The sequence below is a fragment of the Epinephelus fuscoguttatus genome, linkage group LG20 (assembly GCF_011397635.1).
Source record: "Epinephelus fuscoguttatus linkage group LG20, E.fuscoguttatus.final_Chr_v1".
NCBI classification, from domain to species: domain Eukaryota; kingdom Metazoa; phylum Chordata; class Actinopteri; order Perciformes; family Serranidae; genus Epinephelus; species Epinephelus fuscoguttatus.
In genome coordinates, this window is record NC_064771.1 from 3,860,990 (window position 1) to 3,885,257 (window position 24,268).

Genomic DNA, 24,268 nt, shown 5'->3' on the forward strand with positions numbered 1-24,268 from the left:
ATGACTTGTTCCCACCTGTCAATAATAAAACAACACATAAAAAGTTTCACCCAGAAAAGGTCAGTGAAAGCTTGCTGTTAATAACTCATTAGTAAAAATGCTGCAATAATGGCGCAATATGAAGGTTTAATTGGGATGACCAGAGTAAAAAAAAAAGTAACACTTGAATTTCACTTTCAGTATTTAACATTTTAGAGCAGTATAGACATAAATAAATGGCTTATAACTCAGTATACAGTGATGTAGCTGTAAGCAGATATAATGACCGTTTGTCAACAATTAGAATTTCTCTTATGAAGACATTTTATATTAATGCAACTGTCTTTTACTGTATTTTTACTCATTATCTGTTCATAAGCAGCCTCTACTTCTTGGTGCTCACAGGAGGAGTTCTAGCTGTTAACAAATACATTAATCATCACTTAGATCTGCTTACATTTACATGACAGTGCATTAAAAGCCATTTATCAAATATCTTACAGCAGTTTATATACTGCTTATAAATGATAAATATAGGAGCCCAAAGTGTTCACACCTAACAGTAAAGTGCCTGTTTCATTCTAAATCTGGAATTACAGCCCCGCGGTTGTAGCCTCCACAAACCTGTCAAGTTGCTTACAGTTTACATCCATGTCTGTGAAAACATGGATGCTTCACACCCATCGTCCTCCCAGCAGCACAGAAGATCTATACAATCAGCACAGTTTCAAGATGGGCGTCCTAGATTAGTGTCACCAGTTCAGTATCTGACCAAATATTTCCCCTTTTGTTCCTGAGATATGACGTTGAGTACTAGTCATAAGTGTTTTATCCAGATCATTGTGATGTCACAGTGAAGTTGACCTCTGACATTTTGGATATTCATGATTTTATCCTAGTAGACATTTGTATGAAATTTTGTCATAATTAGGCCAAAAATATGTTTTGAGAGGTCACAGTAACCTTGACCTTTGACCACCAAATTCTTATAGGTTCATCCCTCAGTCCAAGTGGATGTTTGCACCAAATTTGAAGAAATTCTCTCCAGATGTTCTGGAGATATCGTGTTCACAAGAATGAGATGGGTGCAAGGTCACACTGACCTTGACCTTTGACCACCAAAATCCAATTAGTTCATCACTGAGTCCAAGTGAACATCTGTGCCAAAAAAGAAATCCCTAAAGGCATTCTTGAGGTATCACCTTCACAAGAATGAAACAGACAAGGTCACAGTGACCTTAGCTCTCGACTATCAAAATCTCATCAGTTCATCACATTGAGAGTGGGATTAACGGATGGACAACCTGAGAACATAATGCCTCTGGCTACCGCTGGCGCTGAGGCACAAAATTTACAGGCCTCCAGAGTAAAGAGACATTTAACTTTGTGGCTTTCATGTGTTATGTTTTAGGTACCATTAAAGGTCATTTTTGTAGAACAATTTATGTACGTTTTTATTCAGTGGATACACATTACAAAGAAAACATGCTGTCTGAATGATGGGACTAAAAACATTCTACAAGCAAAATAAACTGTAAAAACTGAAAATATGTTCTTCATAGTTAACAAGTGTGTGAATTTAAAAACATGATGACCAGAAAGAATCTGCATTTTAGGACCAAGGGAGGAATGACACTTTACACCACCATACATAAACATTAGGATGAAGGTGCTGTGGGGGAAAAGCTCATTTTATTAGGAAGCCTAACAGCTTTTTACAGCAGTTATCAGAACAAAAAATGTCTCATATAAAGCTCATCTGGAACAATACATAATGTGAAGCTTTTGTGTTTAAAACACAAAATGTCAGTCAGTAATGTTATACTAGAAATGACAAATGGCAGGATTTCACAGTTTGAAGTTGCAACTGTACAAAGGTGTGCTACAACAATAACAATGGTGAGACCAAGACTTCAGTCAGGTTGCATCATGGGTACCATGGTAGTCTGATCTACAGAGGTGTGTCTGTACATTTGCAACCAATGGCACTTGTCTCAGAGTAGAAACTTACTGAGAGCTTGCCAACAAGTTGCACCGAGGAGTGCACACATCCACAGCTGACATACGCTCTGTTCAAGAAAGTCAGCTGTCACTCCTTTTCTTTTCATCAATAAATCCCACAAAAATACCAAAAACCGACAATATAGTCATTTGTCTTTTAGTTCTGTTTAGCTGAAAATAGTTCCTTACTAATGCATCATTTCCTCCTGTTTGCTAAAGACAACAGTATTTTGGAAACCTTCTGAGGGTTTTTAAAAATATATGTATTTGTGCAGTGCTTTTAAAGATATATACCTTCAATATGAGCCAGCGGGCTTGGGGAGGACAGCCACAAACAGTGTAGGTATATAGAGACCAGCTAACATATTGTTGGTTTTGGGATTTTCATGGATTTCCTGACAAGACAAATGCAGAATAACTGTAGACCTTTTTATTTTCCTCAGTATATTGTGGTTACAGTCAGGGCAATGGAACCTTTTGAACACTGCAGACAGAGAAGTATAAACAATATGTGTGCCTCCTATGATGGCTTTTACACTTCACTCACATGTCTAACCTTCTGAAATCATTGCATTTCATTTAATAACTCACTTTCTAAGCCTGAAACAATCCCACACTACATCATATGGATGGATTCAACTGACCAATCACAACTGACCAATATTTGTCTGCATTCAGGGTTTATTTTTTGATTTTTTTTTACTGAAGAGATGATGCTTGGTTATTGCAAAATGATCTTGCAGTGTCTGAATGCGGGCTTTGCCCTGTTCAACCTTAAAAGCATTCATGACAACTGGGAACTTTGTGATTTTTAAGTTAGAGGAAAACCAAGCAGAGCAGTCCTAGGTCATCAGAGCTTCAGTCTTCAGTTCTCATTAACATGTTTTTTCCCTCTAAACTCTGTAGAAAAACACATCTTATGTCTTCTTTGTAGTCCTGGCAGTTTTCGTAGAGGTGCTTGTCGTTGTCTTCCTGATTGTTTTGGCCTTTCCTTTGGCAGTGACCTTCTTCACTGCTTTAGCCTTCTTTGTTCCTTTCTTCGCTGCTGATGTTCTAGCAGCAGGTTTTTTCTTCTTGGTAGACAGGGTCTGCTCTCGGACCAGGTCTTCTCGTCCGATCTCCATCATGTGGTCCTCCCACGACTTTATCTCATTCTTGTAGCGAATTTTGTCATCCTCGGCCAGCTGGGTGTAGACCTGAGATGAGGAATTAACGGATATCTGAATACAGTACAACAGTGAATTTACTGTTTCATTTGTGCAGCAGCATGAAGGTCTAAAAATAAATGATGTGTTATTATCTGGCAAACCTTTTTCTGATGACTAAACAGATTCCTCCAGTCCTCCAACAGTGACTTCATCTTTGCCTAAATGAACAACATTGATGGAAACGTATCAGTAACTGTTGTGCAGAGCCATGGCAATTCTTTTTAATTAAAACTAGTCCATACCCATTGGTAGCTTTGTCACCTTCTACCTATGCCAATCCTCAATGCCTATGTGCAGTTTCACATAGACTGACCACGTCAGTGAGTAGAAAAACGTGGGACAGACAGAATGACACACTGACAGTTTCTGTGATTATGTACAGCATACCATACCATGACTTAGTCATCCCAAAAATTAGAAAAAAAACAACAACATTCGGCGACAGGGGGAGCCACAGCGATCGGTCGCATTTTAGCCATTTTTAAGCATTTTTCTGTTGTTATAGCGCCACCCAGTTGCCAATTAGATTTAAATTTCTCCAGTCACCTTGAGGCGTCCTGTTCTACATATCTACCAAGTTTAGTAAAAATCGATATGGCAGGGGCGTCGGTGGCTTAGTGGTAGAGCCCCATGTACAAGGCTGTTGCCGCAGCGGCTTGGGTTCGACTCCAGCCTGTGGCCCTTTGCTACATGTCTCTGCCTCTCTCTCTCCCCCTTTCACACTTCACTATCCTATCAATTAAAGGCAAAAAATGCCCACAAAAATATCTTAAAAAAATAAAAATAAAAAATAAAAATTGATATGGTGGTTAGGCCTAGATAAGAAATTAGCTCTCTAGCGCCCCCATTTTGTTTGCTCGGGTCAATAATGGAGGGGTCCCCTCAGATTATGTGTGGTCATATGCCTACAAAGTTGTGTGGTGATTGGTGAAACCCCTGAGATGTTACACACCTTTACGTGATGAGCCACGCCCTCCGCAATATTTATTGCCTTAAAGAAGCTCAGTTTTAGTAAGTTTTCCAACTTTTGCCAAGAGGGAACTTTAGATATTGGTCCCTAGATTATGTTCACCGAGTTTCATGCAGATCGTTCAAACTTCCTAGGAAGAGATCGATTTTAAGTGTTTTTCAAAAAATTCAAAATGGCAGAAAATCTATATAATCGGAAGTCATGGGTTCTTGGGGAAAATGTGTTCCTCATGAGGAGAGGCATCTCTGTGCAAAGTTTCTTGTGTCTACGATATACGGGACATGAGATATGCCCATTCAAAGCTTGCGATTTCAGTCGGTTGCTATCGCACCCCCCTTTGGCCAATTGATGTAATATTGCTTCATTCGCATCCTCCCATTACCCTCTACCACTGTGCCAAATTTCACATGGATTGACCAAGTCAGTGAGAAGAAAAACGTGGAACAGACACACCCACAGACAGTTTTCGTCATTATATAGTAAGAAAACAAGACGAAAACAGAAAAACATTTAGTGTGATAAAATTATGACTACAACTGTCAACACCATATCATTACAGAGCCATACTCTGACTGATAAAAAGTAGGAAAAGCATGATTTAGGGGGAAGGGACAGTCACAAAGATGGATAAAAGAATACATTCTTTTATAGGTGATGTTATACTTTCGAGTAAAGTATATGTTCCTCTAGACAGTGATCTGCTGTAAGACCCTAAGGCAACTGTTGAAGTATTTTCCCCAAAACGACTTAACTGTTAAGCCCCGTTTCAACCAAGCACTCCGGTTCAGTACACATTTTTTCTGTTTCCACTGTGAAAAGTTGTGGATGGTATCAATGGAACCGTTCCTTCCTGTCCCCATTTTTGGTCACCCCTCTGTTGAGGTACCCAGCACACAGATCTGGTCCTAAAAGGTGGAGCTAGAAACTCTGCAGTCTGTTGACTGGTCAATAAAGGATGGTCACTCTTGCTCAGGGCTGAGCTGAGGCTAGTTTATGTAACCTCTGTTCATACTGTGGCAAGTTTTACATACATTAGTAAACTGTAACTGTAAAATGAAATTATGTTTTGATGCCTCTCGCAACAGCTGTAGTCTAAGAAAAAAATAACTTAAAGCCAGCGGTTCACTTACCATTAGGCAAAACTAGGCGGTTGCCTGGGGCCCCAGGTTTCTGATGGCCCCATAAAACTCCTCATACATTTCTGGTTAATAGAGTTTTTTCTTATTTGCACGCATTATTTATGTTTTTGATTAAAATCCTTTCGCTAAAATGCCAGCAGAATGCTTCTTGTATTATGTGTGTCTCAGGCCCCCCCCATCAAGTGTTATATATACTTTGTACACTTTTTTAACAGTTGAAACAGTACAAATTGGACAAACAGAAAAAAGTAAGACAATTAAAAATAGAGGTAAAGTAAAATAAATAAATAAAGGGGGGCGTGTAGCATAGAAAAAAAAAAACATGGGGGTAACATTACAAATGATGTTCCATTATAACCTGAAGTCTGATCTATGTGGACTACTGAAATCAATCCATCCTTTCCAGCATTTTTCGAATTGGTCCATCTTGAGTCTTAGAGCGAATGTTAGTTTTTCCATGACGTAAATTTCATGCATCACATTGAACCAGTCTACTAGTGTGGGTGCTCTTTGATTTAGCCATTTTTTGTGATTGCTTTTTTACTGGCGACCAGCATTATGTTGAACATATATAATTTTGAGAAACCTAAAAGTTGGTGTGGCTTTTTACCCAAATACATAACTTGAAAACAAAAATCAATGTCACATCTTAATACATTTTTCATACTGTCTCTAATTTCAATCCAATATTGATGAATCACAGTGCATTCCCAAAACACATGAAAGTGATTTGCTCTGTCTGTCCCACAGCCTCTCCAGCATGTTGTCTGCCTCCCTCCAGGGTGCTTGAGTGCAGGTGTTAAAAATTATCTGACCCTGTTTTTCCAATTAAACTCTCTCCATGACAAAGAGTTAGTTGATTTCCATTGCATGCCATTTAAATTTTCCCATTCCTCTAGTGATAGAACAAAGTTTCCTTCGTTTTCCCATCTTTCTTTTATGTAAGATGTATTGGTCCCACCTAATTCCAAAAGGCCTTTATATAATTTGGAGACAGTCCCTGCACCTAGGTCTGCTCTGTATGCAGCAATAAAGATTCTTAACACTCCTGCTCCAGATGTAGTTTTTCCCAGATCATCTTTGTTAATTATTCTTTCTCTGTGGTGTCTTAACTGCAAATATCTAAAGAGGTCCTGGTTGATTATTCCATATTGATCCTTCAAGTTTTGAAAACTTTTAAGAGAGGTTTTTTCAAAGAGGTCCAAATAAATATTGATCCCTCGCTGCTGCTGCCACAACTTAAAGGTTGCATCCAGTCTGTTCGGAGTTAAGCCTAGGTCATAAGCCACCCACCTTATCAGTGAAAAAGGCTCCGTCTGCCCGTATAACTTCACCATTTTAAACCAGGTTTTAAGTGATACCTCTAGCCATGGGTTAGGCTTTGCCTCAAGATGGTGTTTTAATTCACTGTCCCCAATGATGGCCTGTAATGGGATCTTGCCCAAGCAATGGCATTCAATGGTTTTCCATATAGCTGAATAGCTTGGGTCACAAATATGGATCAAGGGTTTAATCTGGGCAGCTTGACAATAAGTTTTTAGGCAGGGGAGAGCAAGGCCTCCTTTACACCTTGGAACCTGGAGTGTCTTGAATCTAACTCTAGGTTTCTTTCCCTGCCACAGAAATCTCAAAATCCACTTATCCCACTCAGCAAATTTCTTTTCAGGAATCTCCACTGGAAGTGACTGAAACAAATAAAGCAGCCTCGGGAGCATGTTCCACCTGTCCAAATCCTTTCTGATGTTGGAGAGCAGAGGGTCATAGTTTTCAGAGGTTAGACTTGTAAGGTCCTTTGGTATTTTCACACCCAGGTAATTCAATTTGTTCACTTCACTAATGGCATACTTATCTCTGAACTGTTGACACGTTGTGTATTTGAATGTTAGCATCTGACATTTATGTGAGTTTAATTTGCAGCCTGATATTGCTCCAAAATCTGAAAGTGTTTGCATTATGCAGGGAGAGATGAGGCCAGGCGCGACAAGAACACCAGGACGTCATCCGCAAAAAGCGCTATTTTATGTTCACCAGGCAATGAGATACCATGTATATTATCATTTTGTCTGATCATTTGACTTAAAGGCTCTATGAAGAGGGCAAACTAGAGAGGACTAATAGGACATCCTTGTCGACAGCCATGCTCCAACTCAAAGGATGCTGAAAGGGAACCGTTTATTTTAATTCTTGCTGTTGGCTTGTTATAGAGACTCTGGATTGTCCGAATAAACGTTCTATGAAATTGAAATATATGCAGACCATTGTATAAAAAAGACCAACTTACAGAGTCAAACGCTTTTTTGCCATCCAAGCCCAATATGATTGCTTCAATTTGTTCCTGGTTTATCTGATGGATCACATGTAATGTACATCTAAAGTTATCTTGAGTTTGCCGCTGTTTAATAAAGCCTGTGTGATCCAGGTGTACGATTTCAGGCAGAATTCGTTCCAGTCGTTTAGCTAATATAGATGCAAAAATTTTGTAGTCCTGATTTAAAAGGCTCACAGGTCTATAATTTGAACAGTCCAGCCTATCTTTTCCCTGTTTGGGGATAACTGTAATAACTGCCTCTCCCCAGGAGGGGGGAGGGTCTCCCCCCTGCAGCACCCAATTGAATGTCCCAAGCAGCAGGGGTGTCAAAGGTTCCCGCAGTACCTTATACCACCCAGATGTGTATCCATCCAGTCCTGGACTTTTGTTAGATTTAAGGTTGGAAATTGCCCTGTTCAGTTCCTCTGCCATTATTGGTGCACACAGAGATTCGTTTTGAGCCTCAGACACTGTTGGGAGGTTTAGCCCCTCAAGCAAGAAGTCTCTTAGATTCTTGTTTTCCAATCTTGGTTGAGTATATTAATTTTTGTAATACATTTCAAAACACTGACTGATATCATTTAAGTCATATTTTATACTGCCATCACTTGAATCTCTAATCTTATAAACAGTCCTCCCTGTTTGCTGCTTCTTTATTTTATATGCCAATAATTTAGTTGATTTGCTACCCACTTCGTAGTACTTTTGCTTAACAAACATTAAGTTTTTAAGTATGTCTCTTGATTGGTTGTTATTTATTTTAGTTTTTATCTGATGCATCTCCTTTTCCAGGTTTGCATCCAATGTTGTTTTCTGTTTCCTTTGTAAATCTTTTAATTCTGCTTCCAAATCAATAAGTTCCTGTTGTTTGCTTTTTTTTAATGCAGTTGTCTTAGCAATTATTTTTCCCCGTAACACTGCTTTGCAAGCATCCCGTAGGATGGAGGGAGAGACCTCTCCATTGTCATTTTCTTCCACATATTTTTCTATTTCAGCCCTCAACTCCTCCTTCATTTTCCCATTTAGAATAGAGTTATTTAATCTCCAAGATGTAATCCTTTTTTTTTTTTTTTTTTTACATCTGAGTAGTACTTCCATCTGAACTGGGCAATGATCTGATACATCCATTACTCCTATACTACCACTTTTAACCAAATGCACATCCTTGTAAAACATCAAAAAATAATCAATTCGGGAGTAGGCAGAGTGGGGATTTGAATAAAACGTGTAGTCTTTAGTTTTGGGGTGGAATTCCCTCCAAACATCAATTATACTGTACCTGATTCAAGCATTATGCTGTTGATTTTTTTGCTAAGTGAACTGTTTTGGGAGGAGGTCCAACATGAAGAGTCTAAACTGGGGTTTAGTCTAACGTTTAAGTCTCCTCCACATATCACGAGGCCCTGGGCTTTAGAAAGCATTAAGTCAAAAATGTGTTTATAGAAGAACCAGTTTGCCCCAGGAGGTGCATAGACGTTCAAAAAAGTGACTTCTTTTCCTTCCATTAATCCACCCACCATAATGTATCTTCCTATCTTTAATTTCAAAATTTACTTCAAAAATAAATCTTTCTGATATCAGTACTGAAACCCCCCTTCTTGCTCCCAATTTGTAAGAAGCTGAAAAGACCTTATTAAATCCCCTTCTTTTCAGTTTTGCGTGGTATGGTTCAGAGAAATGTGTCTCCTGTAGGAACACAATTCCCACCTTGTCCCTTTTCAGTTTATTAAAAATTTTACTCCTCTTGATAGGATTGAGAATGCCATTCACGTTATATGACACTACTTTAATTAGGTCTGTATTCATTTTACTTTTTTGGTATTGTCACCCAGCCTGTCTCTAAAGTAACCTTACCCCAAATGCTACACAAACAAAATACATAGCTCCAACACAGGGGTCGCGTTAACCAGATATTCTCAGTCATTGACCGTTTTTTTACAACAATGAAGTGCACAGTACTGCAGAGAAAACGTCATTCATCTGCCTCATGTAGCGTTGTTGACATAACGCCCTGACACACCGGACGCGGAACCGAAGCACGGCGCCCAGCAGCGGAGGCAGTTTTCACTCAGCACCCATGTTATCCTATCTGACTGTCCACACAGGCCACTGAGCAGAGCGGAGCACCCGTGGAGTAGAGGCAGCGCTTCAGTTCGGCGTCTGGTCTATTTTTCACGGGAGCCGCGAGCACTTCTGTCAAGCCGGATCGAGCGGATCATATCAAACAGGAAGTCGGACACAGAAAAGACGAGAGAATCCGGCCAATTTTCAAAATAAGATAACAACAGCATGCACTGAGGAACGTGAGGAGAAAATACCGTGTTTATAATTTAAAATAACACAACAGTGCATAACCGAACACATTTTTCAATACCATAATCACTTCATTACAATTTTAATCTTGTGTCACCGAGCCTACAGGCATAACTACATAACGCCCTGGACACACCGGACGCGTTAGTGCCGTCCGGTGTGTCCAGGGCGAAGCCTAATGGCACGGGTGTGTGGATGTCTGTTCATCTTTTCGTTCATGTCCTTATTAATGCACACTTTATAACTTGCTTGTTGGATTTATTAAAAACGAACAAATGAAAACTAAATGTCTTTGAATATCTTTATTATCATTTAAGAACGACCGGTAAAAATAGATTATGACCGGATTTTTATGACCCTGTCGGTCAAAATGACCGGCGACGAAATAGTCTAGCGTAACGTCTGCTCCAACATGAACTGAAACTTTGGAGCTTCAAACATACTGCTGAAAATAAAAACATATACAACACTGAAATGACTCCCTAAGATGGGGTCTTTTTTGTGACCCTGCTGTGGCCGTGATGTCCCGACGGCTCTGAGGGATTTCCTTCCTCTCCTATAAGAGGCAGAGGGCCCTCAAAAAGAGAGAATGAGTGGTACTGCATAATAACTATTGCCCTCATAATAGATTATTTAATACAGTATGCATACCTAGGAGACAGAGTCCAATATTCAGAGGAAACGTAAGCAAATTATAACCCGACTTTCTCAGATACATTTGGAAAAAAACAATCAATTAACAAAATAATGTTTTGACAATCAAAATCGTTAACCTGTTCGGACCCAGTCTCTTTCATCGACAAGGATTTACTCTAGATGGCAAAGTCACTTTCTTCTGCTCCTGCTGCAGAGACAGAGTCAGTTACTTTCTCCTGAAAGCGTCCAGCTTCTCCTTATAACCCGTGCGCGCTGTGGCTGTCTCAACGTCTTTTCCCCGGAGAGACGTGTGCCACCTCAGGCGCTTGATTTTCTCCTCCCAGCTCTCTGGCGGCTTGAACACTTTCACAGGTAGTCCCTTTGCTGCCATATCCACAGTTGCCTCCTCGGCCGAGTTGTAGAGTTTAGTTTCATCTTAAAAAAAATACTCTCAGTCTGGCTGGGAATGGCGTCTGGAATCTTACTTTTTTCTCCTTCAACACCCGTTTTGCCTCTGTGTAATCCTTGCGTTTTTTCAAAACCTAATCGTGATCTATATTCACTCTTTTCTCTTTGTAAACAAAGCCACGTTTCTGCCAGGCTGTCTTCACAATGTCCTCTTTGGAGCGGTGGCTAGCAAACTTGACCACAATCAATCTCGGCAGTGCGTCATGTGGAGGTCGGGGACCCAGAGCGCAGTGTGCCCTTTCGATGTGCAGGTCTGTGGAGGGCGGAAGGCCCAGGTTTTCTTTCAGTAGCGTTTCAACAAAGGAAATCACAGAGGCTGTGCTATCTTCAGCCCCTTTGCAGACACCATGGATCCTAATATTGTCCCTTCTGGCTCGGCCCTCCTGATCTTGCCTCCAGGTGAGTCTGTCGTTTAAGCATCTCCAGTATCGCTCCCTCCACTCCTTGTACTCTCTCTTCCGCCTCGGCGATTCGCACTTCTGGCTCATTAATCCTGTTGTTAATCTTGTTAATCTCTTCCTTAATGTCCTTCAACGTGTCTCCGTTCGCTCTGCGAAACTCTCAATTCTTGGAGAAATCATGTCCAAGTTTGCCATGTTTTCTTCCTCGCTTAGTCCCTCTGTAGCAAGCTGGCTAGTGCTAATGCTAGCGCTAGTTTCTTCTTCGAGATACTTGTCGGTCGCTGGGTATTGTCTCGAGTCTCTACCTTGTCCCAGCTTTTTCTGCTGTATCCTAGGCATGTTATATGCCCCTACAACTAATTATACCAATTTACAGTGTTATCTGACCGGGGCTAACTGGGGCTTTAAAAATTAGCTTGGGGGGGGGGGGAGTAGCGTGTTGCCTCCATGGCCGCTCAACCGGAAGTCCGGGGGAAAATTTCTTCTACATTGATAAGTATTCCTTTACGTTATGCATTCAAAACATTACAAAGTATGTAAGTAAATTAATAACAACTACTTACTCTGCATTAAAATGATCCCTGCCAGTGTTTTAGCTTTGTATTAATATCGCTTTAATGTGTGTTATAATTTACTGCTGTAGATGTTTATGGTTGAGGAAAAAGGAAAAAAAAACGAGAGAAAAGGAGAGGAAGACAACGAAAAAAGGGACAGAAGAAAGGGAGAGGGAGACAACGAGTAAATGGGACAGAAGAAGAAAGAAAAAAGGGAGAGGAAGACTGAGTAAAAGGACAAAAGAACAAAGAAAAAAAGGAGAGGAAGACAACGTGAAAAAGGACATAAGTATGAAAAAAGGGAGAAAGACTGACAGAAAGGGACAGGAAGAGAAAAAGAAAAAAGGGAAAAGAAGACAACAAAAAAGTGACAGGAAGAGAGAAGGTACAAAAGGTACAAAATAATACATGTGTATTCTGTTAAAATGTATGTATCTGTATAATTGACCTGTTGTTGTTTTGTGTGTTATCTTCTCATTTCAGCACCACAGCATAGAGGACAGCATCTACTGGCTGAACCTGCTTGCTGCTGCTGCCCATATTTGAGCTGTGTAAAGGTAAATCATCTTTGTCACATATATAGTCATGAAAGTACAACTTATCTAGTGAAATCAATTCTCTGTATTTGACCCATCCTAAATATTCTATCAGAGAGCATGCTGGTAAAAAAATAATATGTGAATAGTCTGTTAAAATGTATGTATCTGTATAATTAACCTGTTGTTGTTTTGTGTGTTATCTTCTCATTTCAGCACCACAGCAATAAAAGGATCAATAAAAGGATGTGGAGGATGTCTGGAAATTTTCTTTGTTTAGGTTAAAATGCTATTAATAAGCAGATGGCACACTAAAATGTAAGTGAATTCCACCAGAAATAAAAACTCATAATTGTACCATTCTCATATGGTTCTAAGAAACGTCAAGGAGTTGGGTCAAATCAAACATCATAATGGACTATCCCAGTATTTCAGATACTCCAAAAGAAGAAACTATGTTGAAAGCAAAGGTACAAAAGGGATTAATATCAAGATTGTATAATACTAATACTAATAATAATAATAATATAAACTATGGAATGAACCATAATTCAGCACGACATAAATACAAGTGGGAAAAAGATGTGGGACACGAATACACGCTGAAGGAATGGGAAGATCTATTGGAGACGTCACAAAAAAATTTGGTTAACACCAAACATAGACTTATGCAGTTTAACATATTTCACCGGGTGTATTATACTCCCCAAAGGCTACAGCAGTTGAGTCCTAATACACCATCTAAATGCCCAAGATGTAATGCAGATAATGGTGATATGATACACATGTTTTGGAGGTGCACACACTTCGAAGGATTTTGGAATAAAGTTTATAAATATACATCCGAAATATTACAGACAAGAATTATCCTGGACCCCAGAATATCAATTTTGGGTGATGTAGAAATGTGTAAAGAAGTTAATAATGATGAAAAAAAAATATTATTAATAATGACAGCAGCAAAAAAATGCATATTAGTTAATTGGAACATGGATGAATGGTAACATATCAGACTCCGGTGTTGAGCTAACAGGGCTAACACTACATAGAGCAGACAGGGAGGCTGCATCATCTGGTAAGCTCCGGCAATATACACAAACAATTCATGGTGCTGTAATGTGAAGAGGATCTCCCAGTTCTGCTCTCAGGATGTGGAGTTTTTGACTGTGAAATGTCGACCCTTTTCATCTTACTATTGCACCATATGTTCTTTCTTATATGTTGCACAAATTGTTTTTAAATGTTTTGTTTCTTTTTGCTTGGGGTATGTGAAATGTCATTTAGTTTTTGTACTGCGCATAAAAATGACAAATAAAGAAGTTCAGTTCAGTTTATAATGTTATATATGACAGCACAGCATCCAGTTGCTAATGGCTAACGTTAGCCTACTGTAGCGTAACCTCGGAAACATTAAAGGCGCTGTATGTAAGAATGTGGCCAAAACGGTCACGGCACTCAAACTGGACCGTTCGAGCAAGTCCGGCTTCTCTGCTGCTAACACTGCTGCCAGGATAAGGCTGAGGAGGAGCCGGCTGCTAAAGCTGTGTACTGGGACACTGCTAATGCTGCTTGCCGTGCTGCTGTAGCTCAGTCGTAACTGTAACTGATGCTGAGACTCTACTGACTGTGTGACTGGTAGACGGCGGTCGGTGGCGCAACAGGCCAAAACACAAATTCAAAACATAAACATGATTTGTGGACTGTAAATTTTTTTTTTAAATGCGAATATTCTGGCTGTACTATTGTTTTCCATAAGATCAGTATGTTATATGAACATTATTCCTTAGTCTCTGTGACATATTAGGAGGATTTTACGACTATTTGCTTTAGATTTCTTACATATAGCTCCTTTAACGTTATCTTCCTTGTGTGTTTCCACTTACCAGTAACGTTAATGCTACTATCTAACGTTAGCACTGTAACCTTATTCTAAAACACATCAGTCATCACTGACTCCGGTTGAGTTTTAAAACTCCAGGATCGATTGACTGTCTTGGTTGTAATGTTACACTCGCTCTTCTCTTCTGTGTATCTAACGTTACCTTGCCAACGCCTATCATAGACATAATGAAGACGTAATGGAGGAGGGGGGAGTGGGCCGTTGGAGGTAGGTGGAGTTCCGGGGGGAGAGGGTTGGGACTTTGGAGGAAGGCGAGAGTTGTGGATGTTCAAATTTTTCCTAAGTGCTGCGTGAAATGCAAGAAAGGTAAGAGTTGCTTTAATTCACTGAGTCAACTTCCAGCAATTTTTAAGGTTGTACATTTACCTGTCATGCTACTCAATGCATTAGTTGATGACATGAATCCATCAGCGCACCTTAAATTCAAATATGTCAACTTTAACAGTTCCATTAGTTTTTACTGTCTCTCTTGGATGACATACACTAATCCTCACTTGGAGAAAAAACACGCGATGCGGAATGTTGTTCCTGTGGGCTACAGCAACTCTAAACCCCTGCGCTTGCCTGAGAAGGACTACATGCACAAACCTGCTATTTCTAAATATCCCATGGAGAGAGACTCTCACTGCAGCCTGTTCTATTTTGTTCTGAAAATATCGGTGTGCAACCCTGTTCTGTGGATGATACATGAGGTGCAGACTTCCCTCTGTGTCACTGGTGATGAGGAAATACAGTGACCGCTGGATGGAGCAGTGAGTAACAACAACCCTGTCCGCATATAAGAGTACTTTTTGCGGTGAAAACGCTAAATGGAACTAGGGTCTAGGTACCATATCTGAAGGATTACCAAAGGTACCATAGCAGAAGTGTTTGGTGGAAACGGAACTTATGACAAATACTAATGCCAATAAAATCAAACCTCTCTTTATATTGACAGCCATGATTAGGCCCGTCATGATAATACATATAAACTTATATTACGATATATGGACATGACCCTTGATACTGCCTGTTGTGTTAACGTGTATTTGTTAACATAAAAAATATTTATTACCTTTTTTTTTTAAAAGATGCTCTTTAAAAGGGTGCGCTTCTATTTTTATGCTATTACATAATCATAGCAGTGGCAAATGGTCTCAAAATGACAATATCATTCATCACAACTATAAAGGCCACTTTTGATTTTTTTTTTTTTTTGGTATAAAACAAACTCGAAAATTGATGAATTCAAGAAATTCTCTAACTACAGAACAAACTAATCTGTTTATACAAGTCATTTTTGAGTTCTTTTTGATGTTGCATCACAGATTTAAATGTTTTTGTTCTATGGCAACTTGTGCAACTCATTTTGGTCTGACCAGTACTATGATAATTCTACCACAATAACAACCACTAAGTATCTCACACAACCTTATGTCAAAAAATCTGAACTGTTCCTTTAAATGTCACATCATGATGCTGTGGTTACTGACCGGTGAAGTGGTTCCTCTGGCCTCCTCATAGTGCTCCGACATGAAAATATTGAACGGAGAGCGAGGACGCTTGGGCTTCCCCATGCTGTTTAACTCCTGGACCACACACACAGAGAGGGCATAGGTATATGTATCAATACATATGTTTAACAACGGGACAACAGTTGATGTAACAGGGTTTCAGTTTGCTGACTGGGGCTATTTCAGATTCACATTTAACTCCCACAGTCAGCCCTAAACTCAAACCTGTTGTTGAGTGCACCCTGCAGTGCTCTGTCCTGACACACTGCTTGTTTCAGTGCGGGGGCTGATGTGACAGAGGACAAAATACTGTCAGCAAAGTCACACCTCTAGATAGTTTAAATATCAAGTCTATGATGTGTTTCTAAAACCACATAAATGAAAATCTATCTTGAAACTTTTGACAAAAGATCACTCCAGCCTTCCCTTCTTGCCTGTCTACTACTCCTCTCCTGTGGAATCATCTTCCTGTTGGGGTCCGGGAGGCAGACACCGTCTCCACATTTAAGACTAGACTTAAGACTTTCCTCTTTGATAAAGCTTATAGTTAGGGCCGGCTCAGGATTGCCTTGTACCAGCCCCTAGTTAGGCTGACATAGGCCTAGTCTGCCGGGGGACCTTCTATAATACACCTGGCACCTTCTCTTTCTCTCTCTCGTCCTGTTACTGCATTTTGCTAAATCAGCCATTCTGGATGTCACTAACTCGGCTTCTTCTCCGGAGCCTTTGTGCTCCACTGTCTCTCAGGTTAACTCGTATTGCAGTGGTGCTTGGATAGTGTGACGTGTGTGGTTGTGCTGCTGCCGTGGTCCTACCAGATGCCTCCTGCTGCTGCTGTTATCATTGGTCATACTTCTGATGTTATTATACACATATGATTATTGTCACATATGTATACTATCAGATATATTAATATATACCAACAACATATTGTACCACAAAAGCCGTAATTATTATTATTATTATAATATTATTACTTAAATTAATGTTGTTGTAAGCTACTGTCATTACCGTCTGTCCTGCATCTCTCTCTCTCTCTCTCTCTCTCTCTCTCTTTCTGTCTCATTGTGTCATACAGATTATTGTTAATTTATTATGCTGATCTGTTCTGCACGTCTGTCCATCCTGGAAGAGGAATCCCTCCTCAGTTGTTCTTCCTGAGGTTTCTATCGTTTTTTTCCCCAGTTAGGTTTTTTTGGGGGAGTTTTTCCTTATCCGCTGTGAGGGTCCTAAGGACAGAGGGATGTTGTATGCTGTAAAGCCCTGTGAGGCAAATTGTGATTTGTGATATTGGGCTTTATAAATAAAATTGATTGATTGATTGATTGATTGATTGACTGATTGCTCGCTCTTACCCTTTTTTTGCGGATGGCCTTCCTCTTGGCCATCCTCTGTCTCTTTTCTAACGTTTGTTGCTGGACCTGTGCTGGGGTCAGCTGGGCCTGGTAGCGCTGGAGGTCCATCTTAAACTGCTCCCTGGCCTGCAGAGAGGCTTCCTCAAAAGGCTTCAAGGGTAAGAGATACCAAAAAGAAAACAATTTGGTCATAACAACAGAAAAGAACATATAAAGAGATGTCATGACAACAGGAGTTGTGTTTTACACTTAGGCCCCGTTCAGATGTAGCGTCTAAAAGCGCGTGGAAAACGCCAGCTGTGCTGTTTCCATCCTTTTATCCGAGGCGCTTCGGAGGTTGCGCTACTGTTGCGCCTGCCGTTACTAAGCAACCAAAACCACCTGTCACTCACAAGGGCAGTAAAAAGTGACACAGAAATAGCGTATCATCATGCTCACCAGTTATCCCAAGCTCCGAGCTGATAATTCTCCAGGCATTGTTCCTTCTGTTGGTTAATTCTTATCACATGACATGCAGTGCGCTTGCTGCATTCGAAAAAGTTGAGATTTTTCGATCTCTGTGCGCCACGGACGCACACGAAAAAACAGGCGCGTCACACCGAATGCGTGCTGCTACGGTGTCGCTTTGGACTGTGAGCGCGCTTGACGCACGTCTACATTGAAACTAATGGATATGTGCGCGCAAAAGACACTACATCTGAACGGCCCCTTAATCAGCATCAAAAGCCCATTTTAAATAGGAATTGTACAAATTTGCAGGAAAGCCCAATCAGTCTTCATTCACCATTGGTAGTATAAAAAACAAAATCGGAGAGTGCAACCAAATGCTGCCTGCTTACTTTTGTTCATACAGAATGTGCCTTTTTCAAGGCAATGGGGGGCATGAGCAAGTAACAAAACGTGTAGCTCAGTGTTGGATGTAAACAGTGTCGTACTCCGAGGGAAGTTGTGACCAAAAAGGTCCTGCCAATATGTTTACCCCTACGTGGAAAATTAGGCACCTCGGAACAACTCACCAATCCGCCTCTGTGTGTCTAAACGCTGGCAGCTTGCCTGCAAAACTGCCCAACATTCGCTGAAAATCTGGCAGTGCAAAAGGGGCTAAAGAGTTGATTTGCCCCATGCAACCACTGTCTTACCCTACATTGTCTGGACTCATGGCAGGATAAAATACTTGAATAAAAGGCATACACTTTATACTACTCAACAAGTAGAGGAGTAAAATACCCGTTTCTGGTCTGGGCTCATCGTTCTCCACTGCTGGGCGATCATCCTGATGATATCCACTGCTTTGATTTCTGAGGGCAACAATTTTAAGATGATTATAAACAACAGAACGTAGGGCTGGGCGATAAATTGATTTTATTGATTAAATCGAATTTGTACTTTAGGTCGATTTGTTTTTAAGAAAATCGATTTTCTCTTTAACATCCGCCACTGACTCTCCCCGCTGGGCTCCCGTAGTTCAGAGTGGGCTCACGCTCACTTGATTTTAAGTTTGGGGTGATATCGGAGATATTTTTTTAGGCCATATCACCCAGCCCTAACAGAACTGGAGCATTTGAGTCATTGACTCAGGACAGAGAAATCTCAGACTGATCTAGCTTAGCCATGTGCTCTGATATTACATTTCATTGTGATTTAATGAGTTTTAATTAAATCACAAGTAGGGCTGCTATTTTCATTGTCGACTAATCTGTCGATTATTTCTTCAATTAGTCGACTTATCATTTCATCGAAAAATGTGTTAAAATGTTGAAAAATGTCGGTCTGTCTCGCCCAAACCCCAAAATTACATCATCTAATGTCTTGTTTCATACTAACGCCAAAGGGTTTTAGTTCACTGTCACGGGAGAGTGTGTAAAGCTGCCAATATCTGAACGTAAGAAGCTGCAGTAAGAGTATTTTGGGGTACTTTTATAGTACTTTTCTATGAAAAATGACTCAAACCGATTAGTCGACTACTAAAATAGTCACCGATTATTTTAATAGTCGATTAGTCATCGATTAGTCGACTAATCGTGGCAGCCCTAATAACAAGTCTATTAGGGCTGTCACTTTTGATTCGAGTTTCGAACATTCGTTAGGACATGAGGTGAAAAGTTCATGTTCGAGCTGTAATTACCTGTTTGAAATGTTGGCTGCAGTCTCTATAGGTGCATCAGACAATTTGATGTAGTTTGCCTTGTGATCCAACAGAGGGCGCTCTAAGAATTCACTCTCATGTTGACCTATTGCATGACCTACTGACCTATCACTAAACGAAGCCAATGTTAATGTGTTGTTTTGCTACGTAAATGGAGGACAACAGCAACAAAGCCGTCCTGAGCAGACAATCACGACACCAAAACATCTGAGAAGCAGCGTGTGGAAGTACTTTGGGTTCTACACCGTAGATGGCGAGAGGGCAAGAGGGAGAATAGGCAGCTGCTGCCCTGGGTGCGATGGGGAGCCTGTCTGGGGACTTGTATAAATCGAGTGACTTTGGTAGAGGTGGCAGACAACAACCCTGCTTTGGTGGAGAGACACAGGGTGCAACAGGTAACCACAACTCTCAAAGCTGGCCTGTAAATACCTGTGTGTGCCAGGAACGTCTGTGCATTCTGAGCGGGTGTTCTTGTCGGCAGGTAATATTGTAAATAAAGAGAGCCGCACTTGGGGGGGGCTCATTTTAGATTCATTTGACCTTGATTTTTTGAAAAAGTGACAGCCCTAGTTTCTGTCACACTGCATACTGTACACAGTACAAGCACTTACTGTCACTTCAGTGCAGCAAGTTTATGGAATCAATAACTTAAGCTACCTCTGAGATATAAGGTGTTGCAGATTTACCTGGGTTGTTCCTGATCATGAGTGGCTTCTGCTGCACTACATATCTCATGTACCCGTTCAGAGGCCTCTTTGGAGGACCGCTTGCCTGAGAGCTCAGACATTTCACTTGGTTGATGTATGTAGCTGGGAGAACACTGGTACACCTGCACCTGCAGTACACATGTGCAAACACACACACACACACACACACACACAAATATGATGGAATGCAAAGAACATCTTACCATCCATTCTTTCTACTGGAGAGAACTTTACACAAAACCCCATGCACATAGCTAGCAGGCTACCTATTCCAGAGTAACAGAACACACAGGTTGAAGATCTCTAGGGTTGAAATGATTGGTCAAACAGTTGATAGATTAGTTGATATTAACAAAGAAAAAATGCAACTATTGTGATAGAAATAAGTATGATTTCCAGGGTTCCCACACATTTTCATGGACAAAAGTTCCAAGCTTTTTCATGACTTTTCAAGGACCCTTAAATCTTTTTTCCCCCCACTTGCCCGACTTTACTAGACCATATCAGATTCAAACTCTTTTCAGACATAATTTCAGCTAGCTGGCACACAGAAAGAGAGAGGCAAACCCAGGGAGAAAACCCTGTCACACATCAACGCATATAGTATCAAAGCTATGTTAAGTCAACAGTTATGTTGCATTATACAAAACAAAACAAAATTCCCAGGGATGCCCGATATTGGATTTTTTGCCTAAAACTGATATGCCAATAATAAACTTAAACTTATTCGGAAGGTAACCGATACCAATATCGCCATTGATATAACCATTTTTCCCCCCACTTAATTTAGTGAACATCAAGTCTCCTCTGTAGTTGATTTAACATATTATGCATGCATACTCTTATCCTGATGGTAGATGAATACATGAAATACAATATTTTTCAAAGTAATATTCAGTCATTGTGCAAAATAAGAAAAAGCATGTTGGCCGATTCTGATAGTTAATTTTAAAGCCAATATTGGCTGATACCTAACCAATATTAGTGTGCATTCCTAAAAATTCCATGTCCCTTCCAGGCCTGTAAAATGTGACTGTGAAATTCCAAGACTTTTCCAGGTTTTCCATGACAGTGGGAACTTTGTATTTCTGACTTTTTCAAGCAAAAGCAGTAAAAAAAAAATCACCAAACATTCTCAAACAATGTTATTTTTTTAATGTAAACTATCTTTGAGTTTTTCACCTTAACTTCATTTTCATATTTGTATTACCTCTTCTATTCTCTTTGACTTTCTTATTTACACTTTTTGCACTGTCTGCACTGTGGGTCAATTCTCTGTATGTTTGTTACATGACTGTAAAATTGCAAAAGCCTCTTGTATCTTGAAACCCCCTGGGAAGTTGTGCTGGATTTTTTTTTTTTTTTTTTTTTTACTGTTTCTTGACATTTCAGTGGCTATACAACCAATTACTCATAGAAATTACTCAAAGAAATAATCTGCAATCAATTGCAATCAAAATAAACATTAGTTGCGGCCTTAAACACATTTTTTAGTACCAGGTTCCAACACATTTTCATGGACAAACTCTCAAAACCTTTTCATGACTTTTTTTTCTCAATGATTTTAACTAATTTCATGTATTATCCAGGCCTGGAAAATGTGATTGTGAAATTCCAATACTTTTACAGGTTTTCCAGGAGAGGCTTAAACTGCTGCACCTGAAGACAGTTATTCCACTTCGAGCCCTAACCCAACCACACGCGCACTACTTTTAATGTAATGTAAAGTCCATTTAAGATTTGGCTTAACAAGCCGTCTTTCCTATTACCACACAAACGCCCTATATGTCTTGTTAGTTAATACTCCTCACATCCAAAGTCTTACTACTCTTTTTAATATGAATTGTTATCTAAATCAACGCGTCAAAGAGGGGCTCTGACAGTCACTGACAGTTGTTAAATAACAATGTAAGCTGTAACATAGTTTACTGGGGGTCACAGAGCAAATAACTTATCCTAATACTAGCTATTGCTACTCTTTCCACATCACATTTTTTCCATTACAGTATCTCATTTTGATGATGAAAAAGCGTGCTTACAGTAACGTTATGCGGACTGCCAAGAGAGCAAGCTAAAGCTAGCCTGCTAACTTAGCTCAGCCACAACTTGAGCAAGCTAACACAGTAGAGTAACTTTAGGTTAGCCAAGTTACCTTGCCAGAGTGCTTGTACAGGAGAAGACACTGAAGGACTTAGCCAACCAGCTAACACCTGCTGTCATTAAGTTGAACGGAGCCATGTCGGTGAGAACAGACGTTAAAAATCTCTAAGCAGAGGGATGAAAGACTAACGTATTGTCAAACGCAAACCAGCGTGTTGTTCAATTTACGCATTAGACGGTTTAACTGAAGTTGAGCCTCTCCCCCTCCTCCTTGTTGATATGTGTAAGCTGCAAACTTGATGCAAAAGGCGCCCTCAGACTCTCCCGGTGCATTGTGGGAAAAAGTCAAGACGGTTTACTTCCGTTTCCGCTAAAATCCTGATTTAAAGCCAGCCCTGCGTTCCAAATCGCATACTTCTACTATATATTTTTAGTATGTACTGCAGCTGCCCTTAAAAAGTATGTAGTGTAGTATGCAGCATGCATACTATTGGGACACACTACATCCGCCATCACATCGCTCCCTGAACTCCGACCCTCTTGCTCACTTCCGCCGCCGTCCGTTGCGCCACATTTGAATATTTTGTGTTGTTGTACTTCGGAGATGTAGCAAATCTCCTCTCGTCGAGCTCGCCAGAGTCGTGCATACCGTCGGAGGTGCCGGAGAGCTCTGTTGCTGTTATGTCGTAATCTATGTTGTTGTTTCTAATAAACTGACGTGTACACGTCAACAGTCCCAAGCCTATTATTAGTGACCTGTCTATTGAACTAGTCACCAGTAGGCATATTAACCCCCTTCACACACAGCTCTCTGTTGCTGGCAGATATTTGATGTTAAATATATTTACAGCTATGCAGCTGCTGGCACTATATTCTGTCTGCACGTGAAGCAGCCTTACAATCACATTACTTTTATTTGTAGTGTAACATACTTGCACATTCTTACTACATTACTTAATATGTGTTTGACTTTTACTATTTATATATTTACTAGTCTATACTGCTCATACCTGGCCCATAGTGTATTCATATTTAGTCATATTCATTCATTATTTATACCACACTTACACCACTGCCTATACTGGTAGAATCTTTTCTATATTGTAGTCATAGTTGAACCCTAACACAGTGCGACGTAACTTCCGCTGCGCAAAGGATTGTGGGTCAGAATGGCCAAAGAAGCATGCTGACATGCATACTGCGAAATATGACCGGATGTAGTAGAACATCCTGGTACTTTTGGCATACTGCATCTGACATACTATGTACTGGGACACACTAATTCTTTTTCTGGCATACTAAATAGTATGATAGTATGGGTATTGGAACGCAGGGCAGGTTTATTTAATTTGAGATTCTAAGACACTACATATTAGGACTGCAATGATCTGATTATATACTGTCACATATTATACAGTTTTGTATCAAATTAGCTTAGTTTTGCCATCAATCATGGCAGCACACCAGTAAGGTAAGACAACATGTTTACATGCCGTTTTCTATATGTTCTCACATTTATCCTAACAATATGAGGCGGTCTTTGTGGAAAAAAAGCTTGTTTAGTGGACTAACTTTGCACTTGAAGGTATGCCCTTTCACTTATGTTTTAACAGGTCTGACACTACTATGCGCCCCAGCTGTATCTAGGCTAACGGCTAACTTGCTCACTATTATTTTTATGTTACTAGTCACTTGAAACAAATTTAGGACAATAGGAGACAGGTTGAAATAAACCGAAATTTCCCTTTAAATAGCATACTGTTTAATCTTTTGGCTTGATGGAAGCCAAAGTCGATTCTTAAGTCATCAAATTTGTGATTCCAGTCTGACTTTAGTCCAAGTCATGTGACTCGAGTCCACACCTCTGCATGTGGCAATCCCAGTCTAAATAAACATCTGCACTAATGCCTCCTCAGGCTTGTGTCAACTAATCTTACCAAATTGACAAAGATTAAACCAAAAGACATTTCCTGTATATTTTTTGTTTTATTTTAGTTCGTTTTCTAAGTACAAAATATTGCTTGTTATTTTTCGTTTTCTTCTAAAGTTTGTTT

General features: G+C 40.0%; 1 protein-coding gene across 1 annotated transcript; it reads right to left on the minus strand.

The window, feature by feature from the left end:
• Positions 1 to 1,512: 1,512 nt before the first annotated feature.
• On the minus strand, positions 1,513 to 22,645 carry tfam (transcription factor A, mitochondrial). Its single transcript, XM_049563933.1, has 7 exons — positions 22,267 to 22,645; positions 20,094 to 20,242; positions 18,489 to 18,559; positions 17,262 to 17,411; positions 15,886 to 15,981; positions 3,290 to 3,346; positions 1,513 to 3,176 (listed from the first exon to the last, which is right to left on the minus strand). Exons 1-7 carry the CDS (start codon positions 22,350 to 22,352, stop codon positions 2,898 to 2,900), a joined length of 888 nt encoding a protein of 295 aa, XP_049419890.1. The 5' UTR covers positions 22,353 to 22,645; the 3' UTR covers positions 1,513 to 2,897.
• Between the last annotated feature and the right edge of the window lie 1,623 nt (positions 22,646 to 24,268).